This window comes from Ranitomeya variabilis, chromosome 3, assembly GCF_051348905.1.
Source record: "Ranitomeya variabilis isolate aRanVar5 chromosome 3, aRanVar5.hap1, whole genome shotgun sequence".
Lineage (NCBI taxonomy): Eukaryota > Metazoa > Chordata > Amphibia > Anura > Dendrobatidae > Ranitomeya > Ranitomeya variabilis.
This window is the reverse complement of record NC_135234.1, coordinates 400,443,945-400,462,232: the sequence shown is the minus strand read 5'-3', so window position 1 is coordinate 400,462,232 and position 18,288 is coordinate 400,443,945. Positions and strand designations below refer to the sequence as shown.

Here is an 18,288-nt window from a genome sequence, read left to right as displayed (position 1 = left end):
CACCCAGACTGTCAGAATACAGCGATACATCGCACTCACTCAGGGCGGTTAGGAGCTCCTCCACCTCCGGAATCAGGCTGCCTGAATCTGATAACTTCAGCAGTCAGTGAGCGAGTGCAGCCAGCGAGGGGCGGACGGAGAGCAAAGCAAGAGAACGTGCTCTCTCCGCCCACAAACAGTGTCACGCTGGCTGCCTTCTTAACCCCTATGTGCCTTGCCCTGCACTGACAGTGAGAAGATGCTTGTGCCAGCACAAATTGAACGGCCAGATGGATCTCTTACAGCGTGAGTGGGCCCCCCCATCTCGCCAGGGCCCCGGCACTTGCCCGAGTGCGCCGGGTGCTGACGCCGGCCCTGGCTGCAGCTCCCAGGTGGCTGCTAGGCCTCTCTGTCTGTTCCAGACGTCCTTCTCCTTTCCTCACTCCTCTACAACTGGCTACAACTAACTGGCTCCTCCTCCAGACCCGGATCTTTATTCAGGGAAGCTGCCCTAAAACCGGGTATTTAGCTCCCCTTCCTGGCCTGGAGTCAGAAGGTGTTGTGTGCAAGATTACCTGATAGAAAGAATCTCACTTGCCTCCAAGCGTGGCATCACCCTCCCCGAAAGGAAAGCAACATCACTGCCAACAACCTGTTACTTGGGGAGTTGCACATGTATGCTTACTAAGCATTTAACCCCAAAAGTTATACTTTGGTCTCATCTGACCAGAGCACCTTCTTCCACATGCTAGCTGTGTTCCCTATATGGCTTTTTGAAAACGACAAATGGGAGTTCTTCTGGCTTGCTTTCAAAAATGGCATTCTTCTTGCCAGTCTTCCATAAGCTCAGATTTGTGGCGTGTACGACTAAGGCTGCTGTCACACTAGCAGTATTTGGTCAGTATTTTACATAAGTATTTGTAAGCTAAAACCAGGAGTGGGTGATAAATCCAGAAGTTGTGCATATGTTTCTATTATACCTTTCCTCTAATTGTTCTACTCCTGGTTTTGGCTTACAAATACTGATATAAAATATTGACCAAATTCTGCTAGTGTGATGGCAGCTTAATAGTTGTCGTATGGACAGATTCTCCCACCTGAGCTGCGGATGTCTGCAGCTTCTCCAAAGTGACCATAGGCCTCTTGGCTGCATCTCTAATTAGTGCTCTCCTTTCTTTGGATGTCAGCAGTAGCATAGCTACTGGGGGTAGAGGGGGCGGTCGCCCCGGGCCTCGCGCTCTAAGAGGGCCCACCCGGAGCTACACTACTGTAACTGTATCAGCATGCACAGCACGCCAATACAGTTACATTCTGTGGCAGAGCAGGCAGAATTGATCTCCCTGCTCTTCCACCCAGCCGCTATGGGGCCCCTCAGCAGACGGTGGGGGGCCTGGTGCCAGCAGTGGGCCCCCCACCTGTCATCGCAGGTTCAACTGTATCGATACAGCTGACTGTATAGATGAAAGAAGGAGTGCTACGCTCCCTCTCCCATCATCCCCCTCTCAGATTCTGATGTCACCGACGCCGACACTGACAGCAGGCGCGAAGACTTCATCACTACTCGGCACCTGCGGATGTGCGGGCGCTCAGAGCAGTAACCAGGAGGAAGAGAGGTGAGCATTTATTATTTTTTTTTAATGCGGGTGCATTATGCTATAGAGGCTGCCTATGGAGGTGCATTATATTAGGGGCTGCATTACACTATAGAGTCTGCCTATGGGGTTGCATTGTATTAGGGGCTGTATTACACTATAGTAGCTGCCTATGGGGAGTGCATTATATTAATAACTGCATTACACTATAGAGGCTGCCTGTGGAGGTGCATTATATTAGGGGCTGCATTATTCTATAGAGGCTGCCTGTGGGGGTGCATTATGTTAGGGGCTGCATTATTCTATAGAGGCTGCCTGTGGGGGTGCATTATGTTAGGGGCTGCATTATTCTATAGAGGCTGCCTGTGGGGGTGCATTATGTTAGGGGCTGCATGACACTATAGAGGCTGCCTATGGGGGTGCATTATATTAAGGACTGCATTATTCTATAGAGGCTGCATATGGGGTGCATTATATTATGAGCTGCATTATACTATAGAGGCTGCCTATGGGGTGCATTATATTAAGGGCTACATTACACTATAGAGGCTGCCTATGGGGATGCATTGTGCTATAGAAGCTGCCTATGGGGGTGCATTATGCTATAGAGGCTGCCTATGGGGGTGCATTATATTAGGGGCTGCATTATACTATAAAGTCTGCCTATGGGGGGTGCATTATACTGTAGAGTCTGCCTATGGGGGTATATTATATTATAGAGTCTGCCTATGGGAGTGCAGTATACTATATGGAGACCTATGGGGAGTGCATTACACTATAAATAGAGTCTGCCTATGGGAAGTGCAGTATACTATATGGAAACCTATGGGGAGTGCATTATACTATGGAGGCCTATGGGGAATGCATTATACTATATGGAGGCCTATGATGAGTGCAGTATACTATATTGAGGACTATCTTGTGCATTATCATATATGGAGGTTATCTAAGGGGCCATCATACAGTGTGGAGATTACAGTGAGGGGTCCATCATACAGTGTTGGAGCCATTAAATAGTTTGGGGGATATTAAGGGGTCAGTATATATACAATGTGGGGGAATTATACTGTGTATAAGAGAACATCATACTTTGTATAGGGGAGCTTTACAGGGGGAGACTTGGGACATTATTACATGTAAAGTGGGCACTTATTGTTATAGGGGAATTCAGGTTACTGTGACTGTCAAAGGGGCACACACAGGGCAATATTACTTTTTAGGGGATAAAATCTGGGCACTATTTTCTAAGGCACTTGCACCCGGCATTACTATATTCTAGAGGGTTGCTTTAGAATTTAGAGGGCACAGAGAACCACACAGTAAGTGCAGTAATAGTGACACATACGGCAGCAGCGGCTCAGCATTGGAGTATTTGCAGGATGAGGAGTTTGTGCAGATTGGTAATAGTCCCGTTGGGGACAGTGCTGAAGATACGAGAAGTGAAAGGAGTCTATGTTGTATTCTCTGCAGCCGAGTCCTGGCTGGAAGAAGTTTTCATGTTGGTCTGAGCCAGATGGAAAAGATGTGAAAAGTGAATGACTCCATCAGAAAGAACGTCAGCGGTAAGTCATTATCTGTAACTGTGCTGTGATCTCTTATATGTTCTGTAGGACTGGTATTTTCCACTGACCATATGGCAGGAATATAGTCTTTATATAGAGATTATTTTCAGCAACAGCGCAGTCATCTGCTGAGGCTCTCCTCCCCTATTAGGGTGCGTCACACAGTTGTAATCAAGGTTACCTGTTTAGGGGCCCACTAAGAAGTTTTGCCCCCCTGAACCAAAACCCTAACTACACCTCTAGATGTCAGTTTAGGTGAAAGACCATGTCTTGATAGATTTGCAGTTGTACCATTCTCATTCCATTTTTTAGATGATGGATTTAACAGTGCTCCGTGAGATGTTCAGAGCTTGTGCTATTTTTTTTATACCCTAACCCTGCTTTACTCTTCTCCACTTTATCTCTGACCTGTCTGTTGTGTTCCTTGGGTTTCTTGATTCTGTTTGATCCCTAATATTCTCAATCAAACCTCTGAGGCCATCACAGAACAACTGTAGTTATACTGAGAATAAGTTACACACAGAGTCAATTGGTTACTCAATGACTACAAGCGCACGTTAACATTTTCAGATTTGTATTAGTAAAATACTTAGAAAACATTGTATAATTTCTTCTACATTTCAGAAATACTTGCAAGTTTATGTTGGTATGCCACATAAAATCCATTTAAGTTGTGAGTGTAGCGTGAAAAAATGTAAAAAAGTTGATGGGGTATGAATACCTTTTCAAGGCACTGTATATTAGGGAAAATACAGGTTGGGCCATTTATATGGATGCACCTAAATATAATGGGAATGGTTGGTGATATCAACTTCTTGTTTGTGGCACATTAGTATATGGGAGGGGAAAACTTTTCAAGATGGGTGGTGACCATGGCGGCCATTTTGAAGTTGGCCATTTTGGATCCAACTTTATTTTTTTCAATGGGAAGAGGGTCATATGACACATCAAACTTATTGAGAATTTCACAAAAAAACCTCAATGGTGTGCTTGGTTTTATCGTAACTTTATTCTTTCATGAGTTATTTACAAGTTTATGACCACTTATAAAATGTGTTCAAAGTGCTGCCCATTGTGTTGGATTGTCAATGCAACCCTCTTCTCCCACTCTTGACACACTGATAGCAACACCGCAGAAGAAATGCTAGCACAGGCTTCCAGTATCCGTTATTTCAGATGCTGCACATGTCGTGCCTTCACAGCATAGACAATTGCCTTCAGATGACCCCAAAGATAAAAGTCTAAGGGTATCAGATTGGGAGACCTTGATGGCCATTCAACTGGCCCACGACGACCAATCCACTTTCCAGGAAACTGTTCATGTAGGAATACTCGGACCTGACACCCATAATGTGGTGGTGCACCCTCTTCCCATTGAAAAAAATAAAGTTGGATCCAAAATGGTTGACTTCAAAATGGCTGCCATGGTCACCACCCATCTTGAAAAGTTTTCCCCCTCCCAAATGCTAATGTGCCACAAACAGGAAGTTGATACAACCAAACATTCCCTTTTTATTTAGGTGTATCCATATAAATGGCCCACCCTGTACTACAAAACTTAGATCACATAACATATTATTTTACTTGCTCATACAGCACCATTAATCTTTTCCCATTGTGGCTGACAATCTAAATTCCCCTATCGGTATATCTTTGGAGTGTGGGGGAAACCCACACAGACAAGGGGAGACCATACAACCTCCTTGCAGATTTTGTCCTTGGTGGGAGTTGAACCCAGGATCCCTGCGCTGCAAGAATAGAGCACTAATACTGAGCCACCTTATAATATTTAATTATAATTTTCTGTTATGATGTGTGTTAACATAATAGGGCAGAGCATTGATCCAAGTCTGGCAGGTATCTTAGGAAGACGTGCACCTCGTGCAAAACAGCCTTTCATGGTTACATTTTTCCGTGCAAGTAAAAACCAGATCAGATTAACAAGAGCAATTAAACAGCTGAAGAAAAGGCAACAGAAGAAACACAGCGATCTACCACATCCCAACAAACTACCTGGTGTATTAGGTAAGTCTTTTATGGAAATAATTTCTGACTTCTATTGCATGGCTAATGTAAAAAATGGATACACAAAACAATATAGCATTATATTTTAATTGTATTTCAAATATTAATTCACTACACATGAATACTTTCTAAGAAACACAGTATTTTATGGCTGAAAACCCCTTGAAAAGGAACCTGTAATGTGAAAAAATGCTATTAACCTGCAGATATGGGTATAATCTGCAGTTTATTAGCGTTCTGAAGCTGCCGCCGCCCACACTGAAAGCCTGGCTACCAGGACGAAATTAATTGTATTCCCGGCAGCCTCTGGCTTTCAGTCATAGACGTGTGGCTGGTATGGCTACAGTCATTGCTGAGTACATAGTGAGTTGTGGCTGTAACCACGCCCTGATCCTGACTGACAGCTGGTTCTTCAGGGTATCAGTACTGAGCAGACTGTCAGTCAGTGCCAGGGGAGCGATTTCAGCTGCCTCTCACTGTCCATTGAGCTGTCTCTGAAGCCAGGCTGGCCAATCCCTATGACTGAAAGGAATAAAGTTCATTTCCTCTCGGCAGCAGGGCTTTCATTGACCTGCAAATTAACCCTAAATCTGTAGCTTAATAGAGCATGTTCCCTTTAATGTGCCTGCATAGCAGATTAGATCCTTAAGAAGGTCACCTTACATCACTTTATTTTTTGTCCAAGTGCTGATCAGCCTGTACAACCAGATTTAACAACATACAGTAAAATCTCTTCAGGATTAACTGATAACTTCTCCTCTAAAGGTACCTTCACACGAAACGACTTTGTAACGATATCGCTAGCGATCCGTGACGTTGCAGCGTCCTGGCTAGCGATATCGTTTAGTTTGACACGCAGCAGCGATCAGGATCCTGCTGTGATGTCGCTGGTCACTGAATAAAGTTCAGAACTTTATTTGGTCGTCCGATCGCCGTGTATCGTTGTGTTTGACAGCAAAAGCAACGATACCAGCGATATTTTACACTGGTAACCAGGGTAAACATCGGGTTACTAAGCGCAGGGCCGCGCTTAGTAACCCGATGTTTACCCTGGTTACCAGCGTAAACGTAAAAAAAAAAAACAGTACATACTCACCATCTGATGTCCGTCAGGTCCCTTGCCCTCTGCTTGCCACACTGACTGAGCGCCGCAAAGTGAAAGTGAAAGTACAGCACAGCGGTGACGTCACCGCTGTGCTCTGCTCTCACTGTACGGCGGCACACAGTCAGAGCAGGAAGCAGACGGCAAGGGACCTGACGGACATCAGATGGTGAGTATGTACTGTTTGGTTTTTTTTACTTTTACGATGGTAACCAGGGTAAACATCGGGTTACTAAGCGCGGCCCTGCGCTTAGTAACCCGATGTTTACCCTGGTTACCCCCGGGGGCCTCGGCATCGTTGGTCGCTGGAGAGCGGTCTGTGTGACAGCTCTCCAGCGATCAAACAGCGACGCTGCAGCGATCTGCATCGTTGTCGCTATCGCTGCAGCGTCGTTTCGTGTGAAGGTACCTTTAGAACAATGGCTGCTATGATTAGCCATGGTCACACATACCATAAATGCAGCTGCATACTTTACTCTTTTTTTTTTTTAAGTAATCATGAATCCCTCAGTTAACAAAAATTATTGGATTATGAGATTGTATTGCTTCAAAATTCAACCCTCTGGTGTCTAACCTTTGATATATTAACTAACGGGCAGTAAGCGAGCCAATAAGGTTCCTGCACATGAGCCTTTTTGTGACTATATCTGCCATTGCGCTTTGAGGACTGACGTCACATAGATGCTTCTCCAACCATCAGTGTCATCGAGACACCTTCCTGTTTACGACCAGTTGATGTGATGACATACATCCTAACAAAATCTCTAAACTTTTATTTTTCATAAACATTTTTATGGTGGGAAACAATTTTATATGCTTTGAGAAAGATCAGTGTATGTTTTCATAGCTTAAGAGGAAAATTATTGTGCATCCGAAGCTCAAGCAAAGGCAAGATAAATATACAAAATCCAGCCATCACAACCAGAAGTCTTTACATTCAGTGTTGGATATGTGCGGCTTTGTAAATATTTTTCAGTATATAACTTATATTTATAAAGAACAAAGCATAATATCCATTGATCTCTTCAGTGTTGTTGTTTTACCTTCTGCTGTTTAGTTGTATTTTTGCCACTAGTACTAAAGACTTTTGTGGATTGTTGTTATTATGTTCAACATAGAAACTTCTGGAAAATTGTCATTTATATCCCACTACAAATTTGGGGCTTAAGATTGTGGATATACTTGTCTAAGACCTGTACAATGATTCTATAGCCCCACTGTCTACATCCATATGTGGATATATGCACCCACATTCACTATTCCATGCTCTGTTAGGCATATATTGTATGTACTTTTATGTCAGATAAGGGTAATTTAAGTTTTATACATATTTAAAATATGATATGTCATTTTAGATCATGTACATGTACCAGAAGGCAGGCAAGTGTGCAAAAGGCATGAGCTATATGTGAGCTTTCGAGATTTAGGTTGGCTGGTAAGTATCTACTACTGTCTATTGTATTGTCTATTTATCTTTTAGTTATTCTTTCCTTTCTATTGTAAAAGTGTATTTATATATTCTGTTTATTACGCTTCGGTTATACAGCACCTTCATATACCACAGCGATTACAGAAATTGTCATCTCTGTCCCCAATGGGGCTCACAATCTAGATTCCCTATCAGTATGTCTTTGGAGTGTGGGAGGAAACCGGAGAACCCGGAGGAAACCCATGAAACACGGGGAGAATATACAAACTCCTTGCAGATGTTGTCATAGTCAAGATGTAAAAAAAAGATCCATATCTCATTCACCTTCTTATGCAGCTATAGATGTTTATTGGATGTAGTACAGCCAAAAAAATTATATCCGACCTGTAAATTGCTGTTTTTTTATTTACTTTGGCTAAAACTGTAGAATAATTTCTGTGTTCCTCCTCTCACAGCACTAGTCTCACACATAGGCCATGTTCACATGTTCATTATTTGCTCAGTACTTTACATCAGCATTTGTAAGTCAAAATCAGGAGTGGAACAATTAGAGGAAAAGTATAATAGAAACACGTCACCACTTCTGTATTTATCACCCACTCCTGGTTTTGGCTTACAAATACGAAAAATACTAAAATACTGACCAAATACTGAACGTGTGAATGTGACCATATACTGAGATTCAGACTGCAGCACATCATCCCTCGTTCCCCACTTACAGTTTAAATACTGTAAGATGGCCGCCGGAGGAGTCCTTTAGGGGATATATGTGTCATCACGGCTATTAGCTGTGGAGATGTGAGCTCGGAAGCATGATCCAGCACATATAGTGCTGATAGAGTTATTAGGCCATTCCAGAGCCGGATTTACAAGCAGTCATAAGAGATGGGTGGGAATGACTGCTCGCATATCCCAACCCCAGGGGCGTGGTTTGGCAGATAAAATGGAGGGCGAGTGTCTCATTCAGTGTCTGGAGCTGAAGATGTGTGGATCTCATCTGCATTGGTCTGTGCTGAGGCCTAAAGAACCAGACGCTATCCTGAGCGGGCGGACCCGCTATATGGTATATAGACTTTTTACTTTGTGCCATAAAAGGCTCTGTTTCATTTTGCCATCCGGAGCGGTTTATGAACTTTAAATAAACTTGCCTGGACATTGCAGCAATACCGCTTCCTGTGCCTACCTAAAACACAGCTGAGTGAGTACAAACCTCTACAATTGATGCTAGAAGCATCAGCAAGAATCCCAAGGGGCAGTGTGACTGCCGCACAGATATCGCATGTCCTGGGTGAAAGTGGCTGCAGGAGCGAAATCTGACAACATGAAGGAATTGATAAAGCAACTTGTGCAGGTTAATCTCCAGTAGCAACAGATATTGCAGTAGTGGCAACAGCAGCAAGCAGATGCAACAGCAGCACCGGCAGCAGATGGAACTCCTATCTGAGGCAATCCTTGGCAGCGCAACCACCCCAACCCCAAATCCAGGTGATGACTCTCACGTGAGGAAGATGGTAAGAAGAGTATTGCAAAAGATGACCCCGGGTGATGACGCAGAGGCGTTTCCTGGCGGTGTTTGAAAGGGTGGCGGAGCGGGAGAAATTGCCTTCAGAGCAGTGGGCGGAGGTTCTGGCGCCATATTTAACTGGTGAACCGCAGAAGGTGTATTATGACTTGGCGCTGCAGGATGCAAGAGTACACCAAATTAAAGGCTTAGATCTTGGCACGATTAGGAGTGACTCTGACTGTCAGTGCAGCGGGTGCACCAGTGGGCCTATCGCAGTGACAAACCTCCCCAGTCCCAAAATGTTTGACCTCCTACACCTGGTCCAAAAATGGTTGCAACCTGAATCCTCCTTCCCAGCACAGATAGAAGAGAAGGTTGTCATGGACAGGTTAATACACTTCCTACCATGGCTGGGGCAATCCTCGGTTGCCCAGGGAGATCCCCATAATGCCGATGACCTAGTGAGCCTGGTGGAGAGGTACCAGGTGGTCGAGAGTTCCTTGGGCAAGCAAGGTGGTGGAGCATCCTCATACTGGAGTTCCCAAAGGGGGCGAACACCAAAAAGGCGGTGGGAAGTCCACAAGCCCAGGAGGTATCTGAGTCAAAGGCCCCGTCCAATAGTATAATTTGTTGAAGGTGTCATACCCCAGGTCACATAGCCGCCCATTGCCCCATGACCACTGAGACAATGGACTGCAGCCTAGGATGGCACTGCTCATATGTTGCATATCCTGCCTGCAGTGCTGTCCCTCAACCAGGTGAGGGACTGCAGGCATGCCCCATAACAGTAAACGGGGTACAAATGACTGGTCTGTTGGACTCGTGGAGTTTGGTAACCCTAATGTGGACCATAATTTCCCGTCGGCTGATTCCTGAAAATAGGGTGGGCGTCCGCTGTATTCATTGTGATGCTAAGGACTACCCTGTGGCCCAAGTGGTCATAAACACAAACTGTGGTTCCAAGTCCCATGAGGTCGGTGTGGTCAAGGACCTATTGCACCCTATTATAATAGGGTGGGACTTTGCGTTATTTTGGGACTTGTGGGGGAAAGGGAGGACGTCTGGTTGTCCAGACAACATCCAGGTTGCGCCCAAAGAAACCTCGTCACAGACTGCAGATGACAGGTTTCCATTTTGTGTGCTCGTTGGCGATGAGGATGAGGCAACATCCACTGAGACCAATGTCCCTGAGCTGGAGGTGTCCAGGGGAAACTTTGCAACCACCCAACTCAGGGATTTAATTCTAAAAGGGGTATTTGAAAATGTAACTGTATTAAATGGTGGGCCACAGGAACCGGGTGCCAGCAATCGGTTCCCTCATGGGATTGGGGATCTGCTTTATAGAGTAACCAAGCCAAGGGGTGAGGTGATAGAGCAGTTATTGGTACCAGGGCCCTATAGATGCAGGGTGTTAGACATAGCTCATTCCCATGTGTTAGGTGGTCACCTGGGGGCAGATAAGACCCAGGAGTGCATTTTGCAGAGATTCTACTGGCCTGGGTGTTACAGAGAAATTTTGAACTATTGTCGTTCCTGCCCCACATGCCCACTGACCTCCCCAGGAGCCCACTTCCGCAGTCTTCTGGTACTGTTGTCCATCATCTAGGTGCCATTTGAGCGAATAGTGATGGACCTGGTGGGACCCCTGGTAAAGTCCGCAAGAGGACATCAATATATATTGGTGGTCCTGGATTATACTACCCAGTACCTAGAGGCGGTACCCTTATGAAATGCCTCTGCTAAGTGTATCTTTAAGGAGCTGATCCATATCTTCTCATGAATCGGGCTGCCGAAGGAGATACTGAAGGACCAAGGGACCCCCTTCATTTCGAAGGCCATGAGGGAGTTGTGCAAGACCCTGCAAATTTCCCAGCTCAGAACCTCAGTATACCATCCCCAGACTGGTGGAGAGGTTTAACAAAACCTTGAAGGCAATGCAAAAAAAAAAAGCAGCGGAGAAGCAGGGCTGTGGAGTCAAAGTCGTGGAGTCAGAGTCAGTGTCATGGAATTTGAGGAGTCGAAATCGGAGGTTTGGCTTACTGACTCCACAGTCCTGTGGAGAAGAATGGCCGAAACTGGAACTGTCTGCTTCCTTACCTGTTGTTCTCCATTAGAGAAGTTCCCCAAACTTCCACCGGCTTCTCCTCATTTGAAGTACTGTATGGACGACACCCTCGAGGACTCCTGGATGTGGCAAAGGAATCCTGGGAAACTGAAATCGCCCCCTATAGAAGTGTGGTAGAACATGTCACCCAGATGCAAGAGATGATAGCCAACGTGATGCCCATTGTGAAGGAGCAACTCCTCAAGGCTCAGGAAGCCCAGTCCAGGGTGTATAATAGGTCAGCCAGGGTAAGACAGTTCATCCCAGGGGATCGAATACTTGTGCTGGTGCCCACGATGGAGACCAAATTACCTTCATTAAGGTAATGAATATTCACCTCTCTCCACTCCCATAGGCATAGAGAGGTGAATATTCATTACTTTAATGAGCGGGGACAAGTGATCGCTCGGCCGCAGGAGCTGTTAGCCCCAGAATGAGATGCTGCGAGGACGCACAGGGAAGGTAAGTAGGATGTTTTTGTTTTTCTTAATGCATTTCTTATGGGGGTCATACATACAAGAATGGGGATAAGGAGCCATGCATACAAGGATGTGAATAAGGAGTCATGCAGCCAAGGATGGGGATAAGGAGCCACACAGACAGGGATGTGCGGCGCGCCCCCACACCGCCGCAGGGCCGAGGGGATACCCGGAGCCGGGCCTCTGGGTCTCAGTCTCGGGGTTGTCACGGTGGCTAGACCCGGTCCGTGGCCCTGTCCGTCAGTGGGGGACGTCCGGTGTAATAGATGGTAGTAATGATAGCGGTGGAGCGGTGCAGTTGTGGGGTGTAAGTCGCGGTAAATAACGAGGACACCAGGTTGCAGTCTCTTTACCTCTTTACTGGAGATCTCTGAGTCCTCAGTCCAGAACACGGTTCACCAGGCTACGCAAGTCCGGCCGGTCCAATGGCACCTCCAGAGTTCTCCTCTCAGGTGGAAATCTGTGCCTTCCTTCTAGCGCTATGTGTTGAAGTCCTTCCCTGCTGTGCTTACGGAAAGTAACCCCACAATGGTTGTGTCTGTTTCTTAAGTTCCCTCACAACTCGATTTGATGTTCCTCTGTAATCCACCCCTTCCCTGTATTCAGGTTGGAATGGCACCCGTTTGTCAGGTAGGCCTGGAGTTCTTCCGGGACCCTAGAGTCGCCCCTCTCCCGCAATTGCCCCCCAAGACTTCATAGGTGATATGTGGTAGACAGCCCGCCTGAGACCGACTGTCCTGCCGCTGTTTGGAGTATGGCTTGAAGCTGTATTCTAATCCACTCCCTCGGCGTTCCGGCCACCGGTATTGCGCCTCAGCAGGGTGCTGCCTCTTTCAACAAAACCCCTGCTGGTATTCTCCTTCTGCTTGATCTCGTTTCTCACTCAGCACAATCTGTCTCGCTTCTAGTCCTTTCCTTGAGTCCCGCCGCTTCCAGGAGCCTGCGCGGACCCGTTACGTTCTTTCAATGCCAAGCCTCTGCCAGGATCCCACCCCTGGCAGAGACCCTACAGTCTCTCCCTTCACAACACCCCCTGCCACAGGGTGTTGCTCCGTTCAATCCCGTCAGCGTTCTCTCTAACTTTCTGCCTGACCCCCAGTTTACCCACTATGGTGGGGAGTGGCCTAATGAATAGCACCCTTAGCTCCCCCCGGAGGCCCAGCTGTGAAACATATTGGTGTCTGTGATACCTGATTGGAGGAACTCCTTCGGTGCCATCGAACGTACCATGGCTCCCCTTAGCGGCGAAGCCACAGTACTGCAACGACCAGAACTCTGGGGCGCTGCACTCCCCCCTGGTTAAACACAGTACTCCGGGACTGGGAAGAAAAACAACAATACAGATTAGTAAACAGACATACAATTTTGTTGAGTGCAAAACAATAAGTATACTTGAACAGGCTTCCCTTTATGGGAGGTGAGGACACTTTTAACGTTACAAACATGGTCAACATTATAAATTACAGGCTATGCATAACTCCTGTTACCCAACCGGGTATTCTACTTAGTGCAAATTCTGGAACAATAAATTAACATTGCCTTTAAGAAACATACACTCTTAGTTTACCAAAGGCCTTCCTATAATCACATTACAGGGTAAGGTAACTTCACATTCTCCTACTTTGAACCTGCAGGACCGCCTGTCCCTATGGCACCAGACCTACTGCCTCTCCTTTCTTTTACAGGACCGCCCCGTTCAGCCAGGGCCTACTGCCTTTCGCTACTATACATAGTATAGACATAACATTCCTTTCATTTAAAGAACTCTGAGCCAGCTCTACTCGTCTCCTTTAAGGACTCACTCTCTAACCCCTACGGGTTCACTCTCTGTCCTTAGTAACAAAGTAACTTTCAATGGGGACGCGGGGTTTACCTTCTATCCTCACCTTCATTATTACTTTGCTTACTTTCAACTATGCAGACCTCTATCTCTACCCCTACGGGCTCTCTGCATCTTTTCTTTCTGCAAAACATTATTTAGACATTTCAACAAATTCAACACATATAACTTAGCATGTAAAACAGTTACATTTCTTTTCAAGGCATCATTATGGCATTACTGTTCTGCAACAGTATCTCTCTCAAGTTCAGTTTCTCACATCCCCTTTAAGAGGAGACCAAGTCTTTCTAAGGTAGCTCGTCTTCTCAGCCTACCGGCCCATGCAAAGGTTCCGGCATGGTATCTTCGCAAAGTGTCTTTAACTAGAACCGGTAGGAAAGGTATCTTCACAAAGTGTCTTTGGCTCAAACAAATAGGGCAAATATCTTCGCAAAGTGTCTTTGGCTAAAACCAGTAGGGAGCACCTTTAAGAAGGTGCAAACTATTTACAAGGGAAGTTCGAATCATGCACAGTCCATGATTTCTGCAGTTCGTGTAACTTTTGTGCAACAACTTCAGAAAAGGAAAACAAACAAAGAGGATCCCGGGTTAACAGAGGGATCCATTAACCCTGGGCGGGTTTAGCAACAACTCAAAAGAACAAATAGTAACTATTTACATTTTCACAAAGTGACTCTTCTTTCAGAAGTTTCCATGAGGCGCCTCCTGGCGGGCGGACCCCTGCAATCCAGGTTTCAGGTCCACTCCCGCTACCAGATACACCCCATGGGTTCGGGTCTGTTGCACGACCAGGTCGTGCGCGGCGATCAAGGTCTGTGTTCCCACTTCTCTCTGTGCTGGCACATCCGGAACATCGGTCACTCGAAGGGGCACCTCTTTAGGCACGACAGTGGTGGCGGCGATCGGGTGGCAGATCGCAAGTTCTGTGGTCAGGCAGGTGGGGCCGACCAGGGTGGTTACAGATCGGTCACACGGCGGCACTTTGGCCACAGGGGCTGGTTTCTCTTTCTTGTAGACGTTCAGAGCGAACCACCCCTTTTCCCCAAGGTGCCGGGTGTAGGTAACACTGTCTCCCGGATAGAGGTCTCGATCGGGGTGACCCTCTCTAAGGTGTGACTCGACATCCCGTCGGTTAACAAAGACCTCTGCGTATAGCCCCGGTTCTTTAATGAAGCCCCAGCCTCCTTGGAGTTTAAAGACGGTGATGATGCCCTGCCTGCGCGGGGCCTGGTGAGTGGTGGGGTCCTTACGGGCCCGGTCCTTGACCGCCAAATCTTTTTGATGATAGGCCTCCCGTTTAGCCTGATGTGTTTTCTCTTCCTCTCGCCACCGCTGTTCTAGCTGGATCTGGTATTCCTCCCAGCTTAGGGCCTGTACCATTTCTCCCTTCTGGGTCTCCACCCCGGGGAACCCCATGAGATTGGATCCAGGGTTCACCCAGCGGCACACCGTGCGCTCCGCGCTGACCTCACACGGCAAGGGAGTAGGGGTGATTGGGGCTCGCATACGGTGTTCCATGCCCGTGGCTTCCTCCCATGGTAACAGGCGCTGAAGTCTATGGGTCCCCGGGAGAGGTGGTGCTGCTACGGGACCCACTAACACACCCTCTGCCAGTGGGGTAGGATCGGCGGACTCACCCACTGGTACGATTCCACCTTCCGCGACAGGTCCCGCCGGTTCTTCCGATGTCCGGGAATCCACTGCCGGTCCCACCTGATGCGGGGCCTGGACTCTTACATGCAGTTGGAGGAGCTGGTTATATAAATCCTCCATCTCGGCTCTCAGGAATTTGGTGTTATCCACGGAGGACAAGCTGCTGGGCTCAGCCGGGTAGTCAGGGGAGACTTCCACTTCAACCCCGCTGTCGGGTTCGGAGCTGCTGGCCATAGCGTCCTCCACGTGGGTCGCTTCCTGGTCTTTTTCCCGCTCTCTCCTGCGTGAGCAGTTTCGTTTTCTCTGCCTCCGCCCCCCATTAAGGATTAGGAGGCGGATCTCTGCTGCTGACGGACACGTCCTCACTGCACAGAAATATTTAGACTGGGCGGCCATTACTGTTCGCGCTCTCCAGCTCGTCTAGGCCCACTCCACGCCCCTCTTCTCTTCCTGCGCTTTCCTCAGCGCTGCAATGGCGGCGGATTTTGGCGGCAAATGGCACAACACAGTCTTGCAATAAAGCACAGTCCAAGCACAACAAATCACAGTCTCTAGGCACACATGACCTGATTCTTCAGGCTTAAGTAGATCCTGTTCGTGACACCAAGTCTGCGGCGCGCCCCCACACCGCCGCAGGGCCGAGGGGATACCCGGAGCCGGGCCTCTGGGTCTCAGTCTCGGGGTTGTCACGGTGGCTAGACCCGGTCCGTGGCCCTGTCCGTCAGTGGGGGACGTCCGGTGTAATAGATGGTAGTAATGATAGCGGTGGAGCGGTGCAGTTGTGGGGTGTAAGTCGCGGTAAATAACGAGGACACCAGGTTGCAGTCTCTTTACCTCTTTACTGGAGATCTCTGAGTCCTCAGTCCAGAACACGGTTCACCAGGCTACGCAAGTCCGGCCGGTCCAATGGCACCTCCAGAGTTCTCCTCTCAGGTGGAAATCTGTGCCTTCCTTCTAGCGCTATGTGTTGTAGTCCTTCCCTGCTGTGCTTACGGAAAGTAACCCCACAACGGTTGTGTCTGTTTCTTAAGTTCCCTCACAACTCGATTTGATGTTCCTCTGTAATCCACCCCTTCCCTGTATTCAGGTTGGAATGGCACCCGTTTGTCAGGTAGGCCTGGAGTTCTTCCGGGACCCTAGAGTCGCCCCTCTCCCGCAATTGCCCCCCAAGACTTCATAGGTGATATGTGGTAGACAGCCCGCCTGAGACCGACTGTCCTGCCGCTGTTTGGAGTATGGCTTGAAGCTGTATTCTAATCCACTCCCTCGGCGTTCCGGCCACCGGTATTGCGCCTCAGCAGGGTGCTGCCTCTTTCAACAAAACCCCTGCTGGTATTCTCCTGCTTGATCTCGTTTCTCACTCAGCACAATCTGTCTCGCTTCTAGTCCTTTCCTTGAGTCCCGCCGCTTCCAGGAGCCTGCGCGGACCCGTTACGTTCTTTCAATGCCAAGCCTCTGCCAGGATCCCACCCCTGGCAGAGACCCTACAGTCTCTCCCTTCACAACACCCCCTGCCACAGGGTGTTGCTCCGTTCAATCCCGTCAGCGTTCTCTCTAACTTTCTGCCTGACCCCCAGTTTACCCACTATGGTGGGGAGTGGCCTAATGAATAGCACCCTTAGCTCCCCCCGGAGGCCCAGCTGTGAAACATATTGGTGTCTGTGATACCTGATTGGAGGAACTCCTTCGGTGCCATCGAACGTACCATGGCTCCCCTTAGCGGCGAAGCCACAGTACTGCAACGACCAGAACTCTGGGGCGCTGCAGATGGGAATAAGGAGCCACACAGACAAGGATGGGAATAAGGAGCAAAGCAGACAAGGATGGGGATAAGGAGCCATGCATACAAGGATGGGAATAAGGAGCCATGCATACAAGGATGGGAATAAGGAGGCATGCATACAAGGATGGGGATAAGGAGCCATGCATACAAGGATGGGGATGAGGAACCATGCATACCAGAATAGGGATTAGGGGACAATGTATACCCGGCATATACTCAAGTCAATAAGTGTTCCCAGTTTTTCGAGGCAAAATTAGGTGCCTCGGCTTATACTCGGGTCGACTTATACACAAGTATATACGGTATGTAGATACTAAAAGAGAGATATTTCTGCAGCTCTCCCATATGCCCGCATACCATACAATATAGGCTGGCTCCCCATGTCTAAATGCATTTATTGGTGAGTGCTGGCGTCACATTGACAGCGCTATAGCCAATAAGTGAGTACAATGACTCTGCCTAAGTAGATGGCAGAGCCACAGAGCTCACTGTGTGGCTGCAGCGCTGTCAGCCTGAAGTCAGCACTGCAGAAAATAAGGGCTCCTCTCCGTCAGTTTTTCTCGTATGAGTGCCATCTGGGTTTTTCATTGGTAGCACTTGTACGTATGATAATATGCGGGGTTGTTCATACTTCCGTTTTTTTCTTTGGAATGAGTGGACCACGCAAAAGTTCGGAGGCTGTCTATTATCTATCCAAGTGTCAAATCAAACTCTCCAATGCTGCAAGTCTTCATGAAAAAATGGACAGCAATGGTATGACATCTGTGTAATGTCCATTTTTCATGGACTGTTTGACATGAGAAACCATCATCAGTTTTTAATTTTCATCTGATGATACTAATCAAGCAGGCTAATCACTTTTTTTTTGTTAATAAAAAAAATCACTGGCAAGTGGAGATCTAATCAACCCCAGGATCAACGTGGAGACTCGGTGCTAAACTTATTTTGTAACAAAAAAAAGCGTCTTTTAATGTGACAGCAGCCAAACATAAAAAAACCATATAAATCTGGGATCACTGTAATCACACTGATCCGAAGAATACAGTCATCTAATCACTTATACCACACGAGGAACAACATAAAAAAATAACACCAATTTTTCACCTGCTGATGATTTGTTCATTCTGCCTCTGAGAAACCGGAGTATGGCTTGGCTCACATTTATACTGAGCTCTGCGCTGAGCGCTCACACTGGGGTTTTTGTCTAAATCTCTGAAATACATGATTTAGACAGAA

General features: G+C 47.4%; 1 protein-coding gene across 1 annotated transcript in view; it reads left to right on the top strand.

Moving 5' to 3' along the window:
- Positions 1-18,288, top strand: part of LOC143816148 (bone morphogenetic protein 8A-like) — a 223,595-nt gene that overhangs the window by 150,306 nt on the left and 55,001 nt on the right. Inside the window, exons 4-5 of the mRNA XM_077296175.1 lie at positions 4,964-5,158; positions 7,616-7,695. Of these exons, the coding sequence (XP_077152290.1) occupies positions 4,964-5,158; positions 7,616-7,695 (275 nt within the window). The remainder of the gene's footprint in view (positions 1-4,963; positions 5,159-7,615; positions 7,696-18,288) is intronic.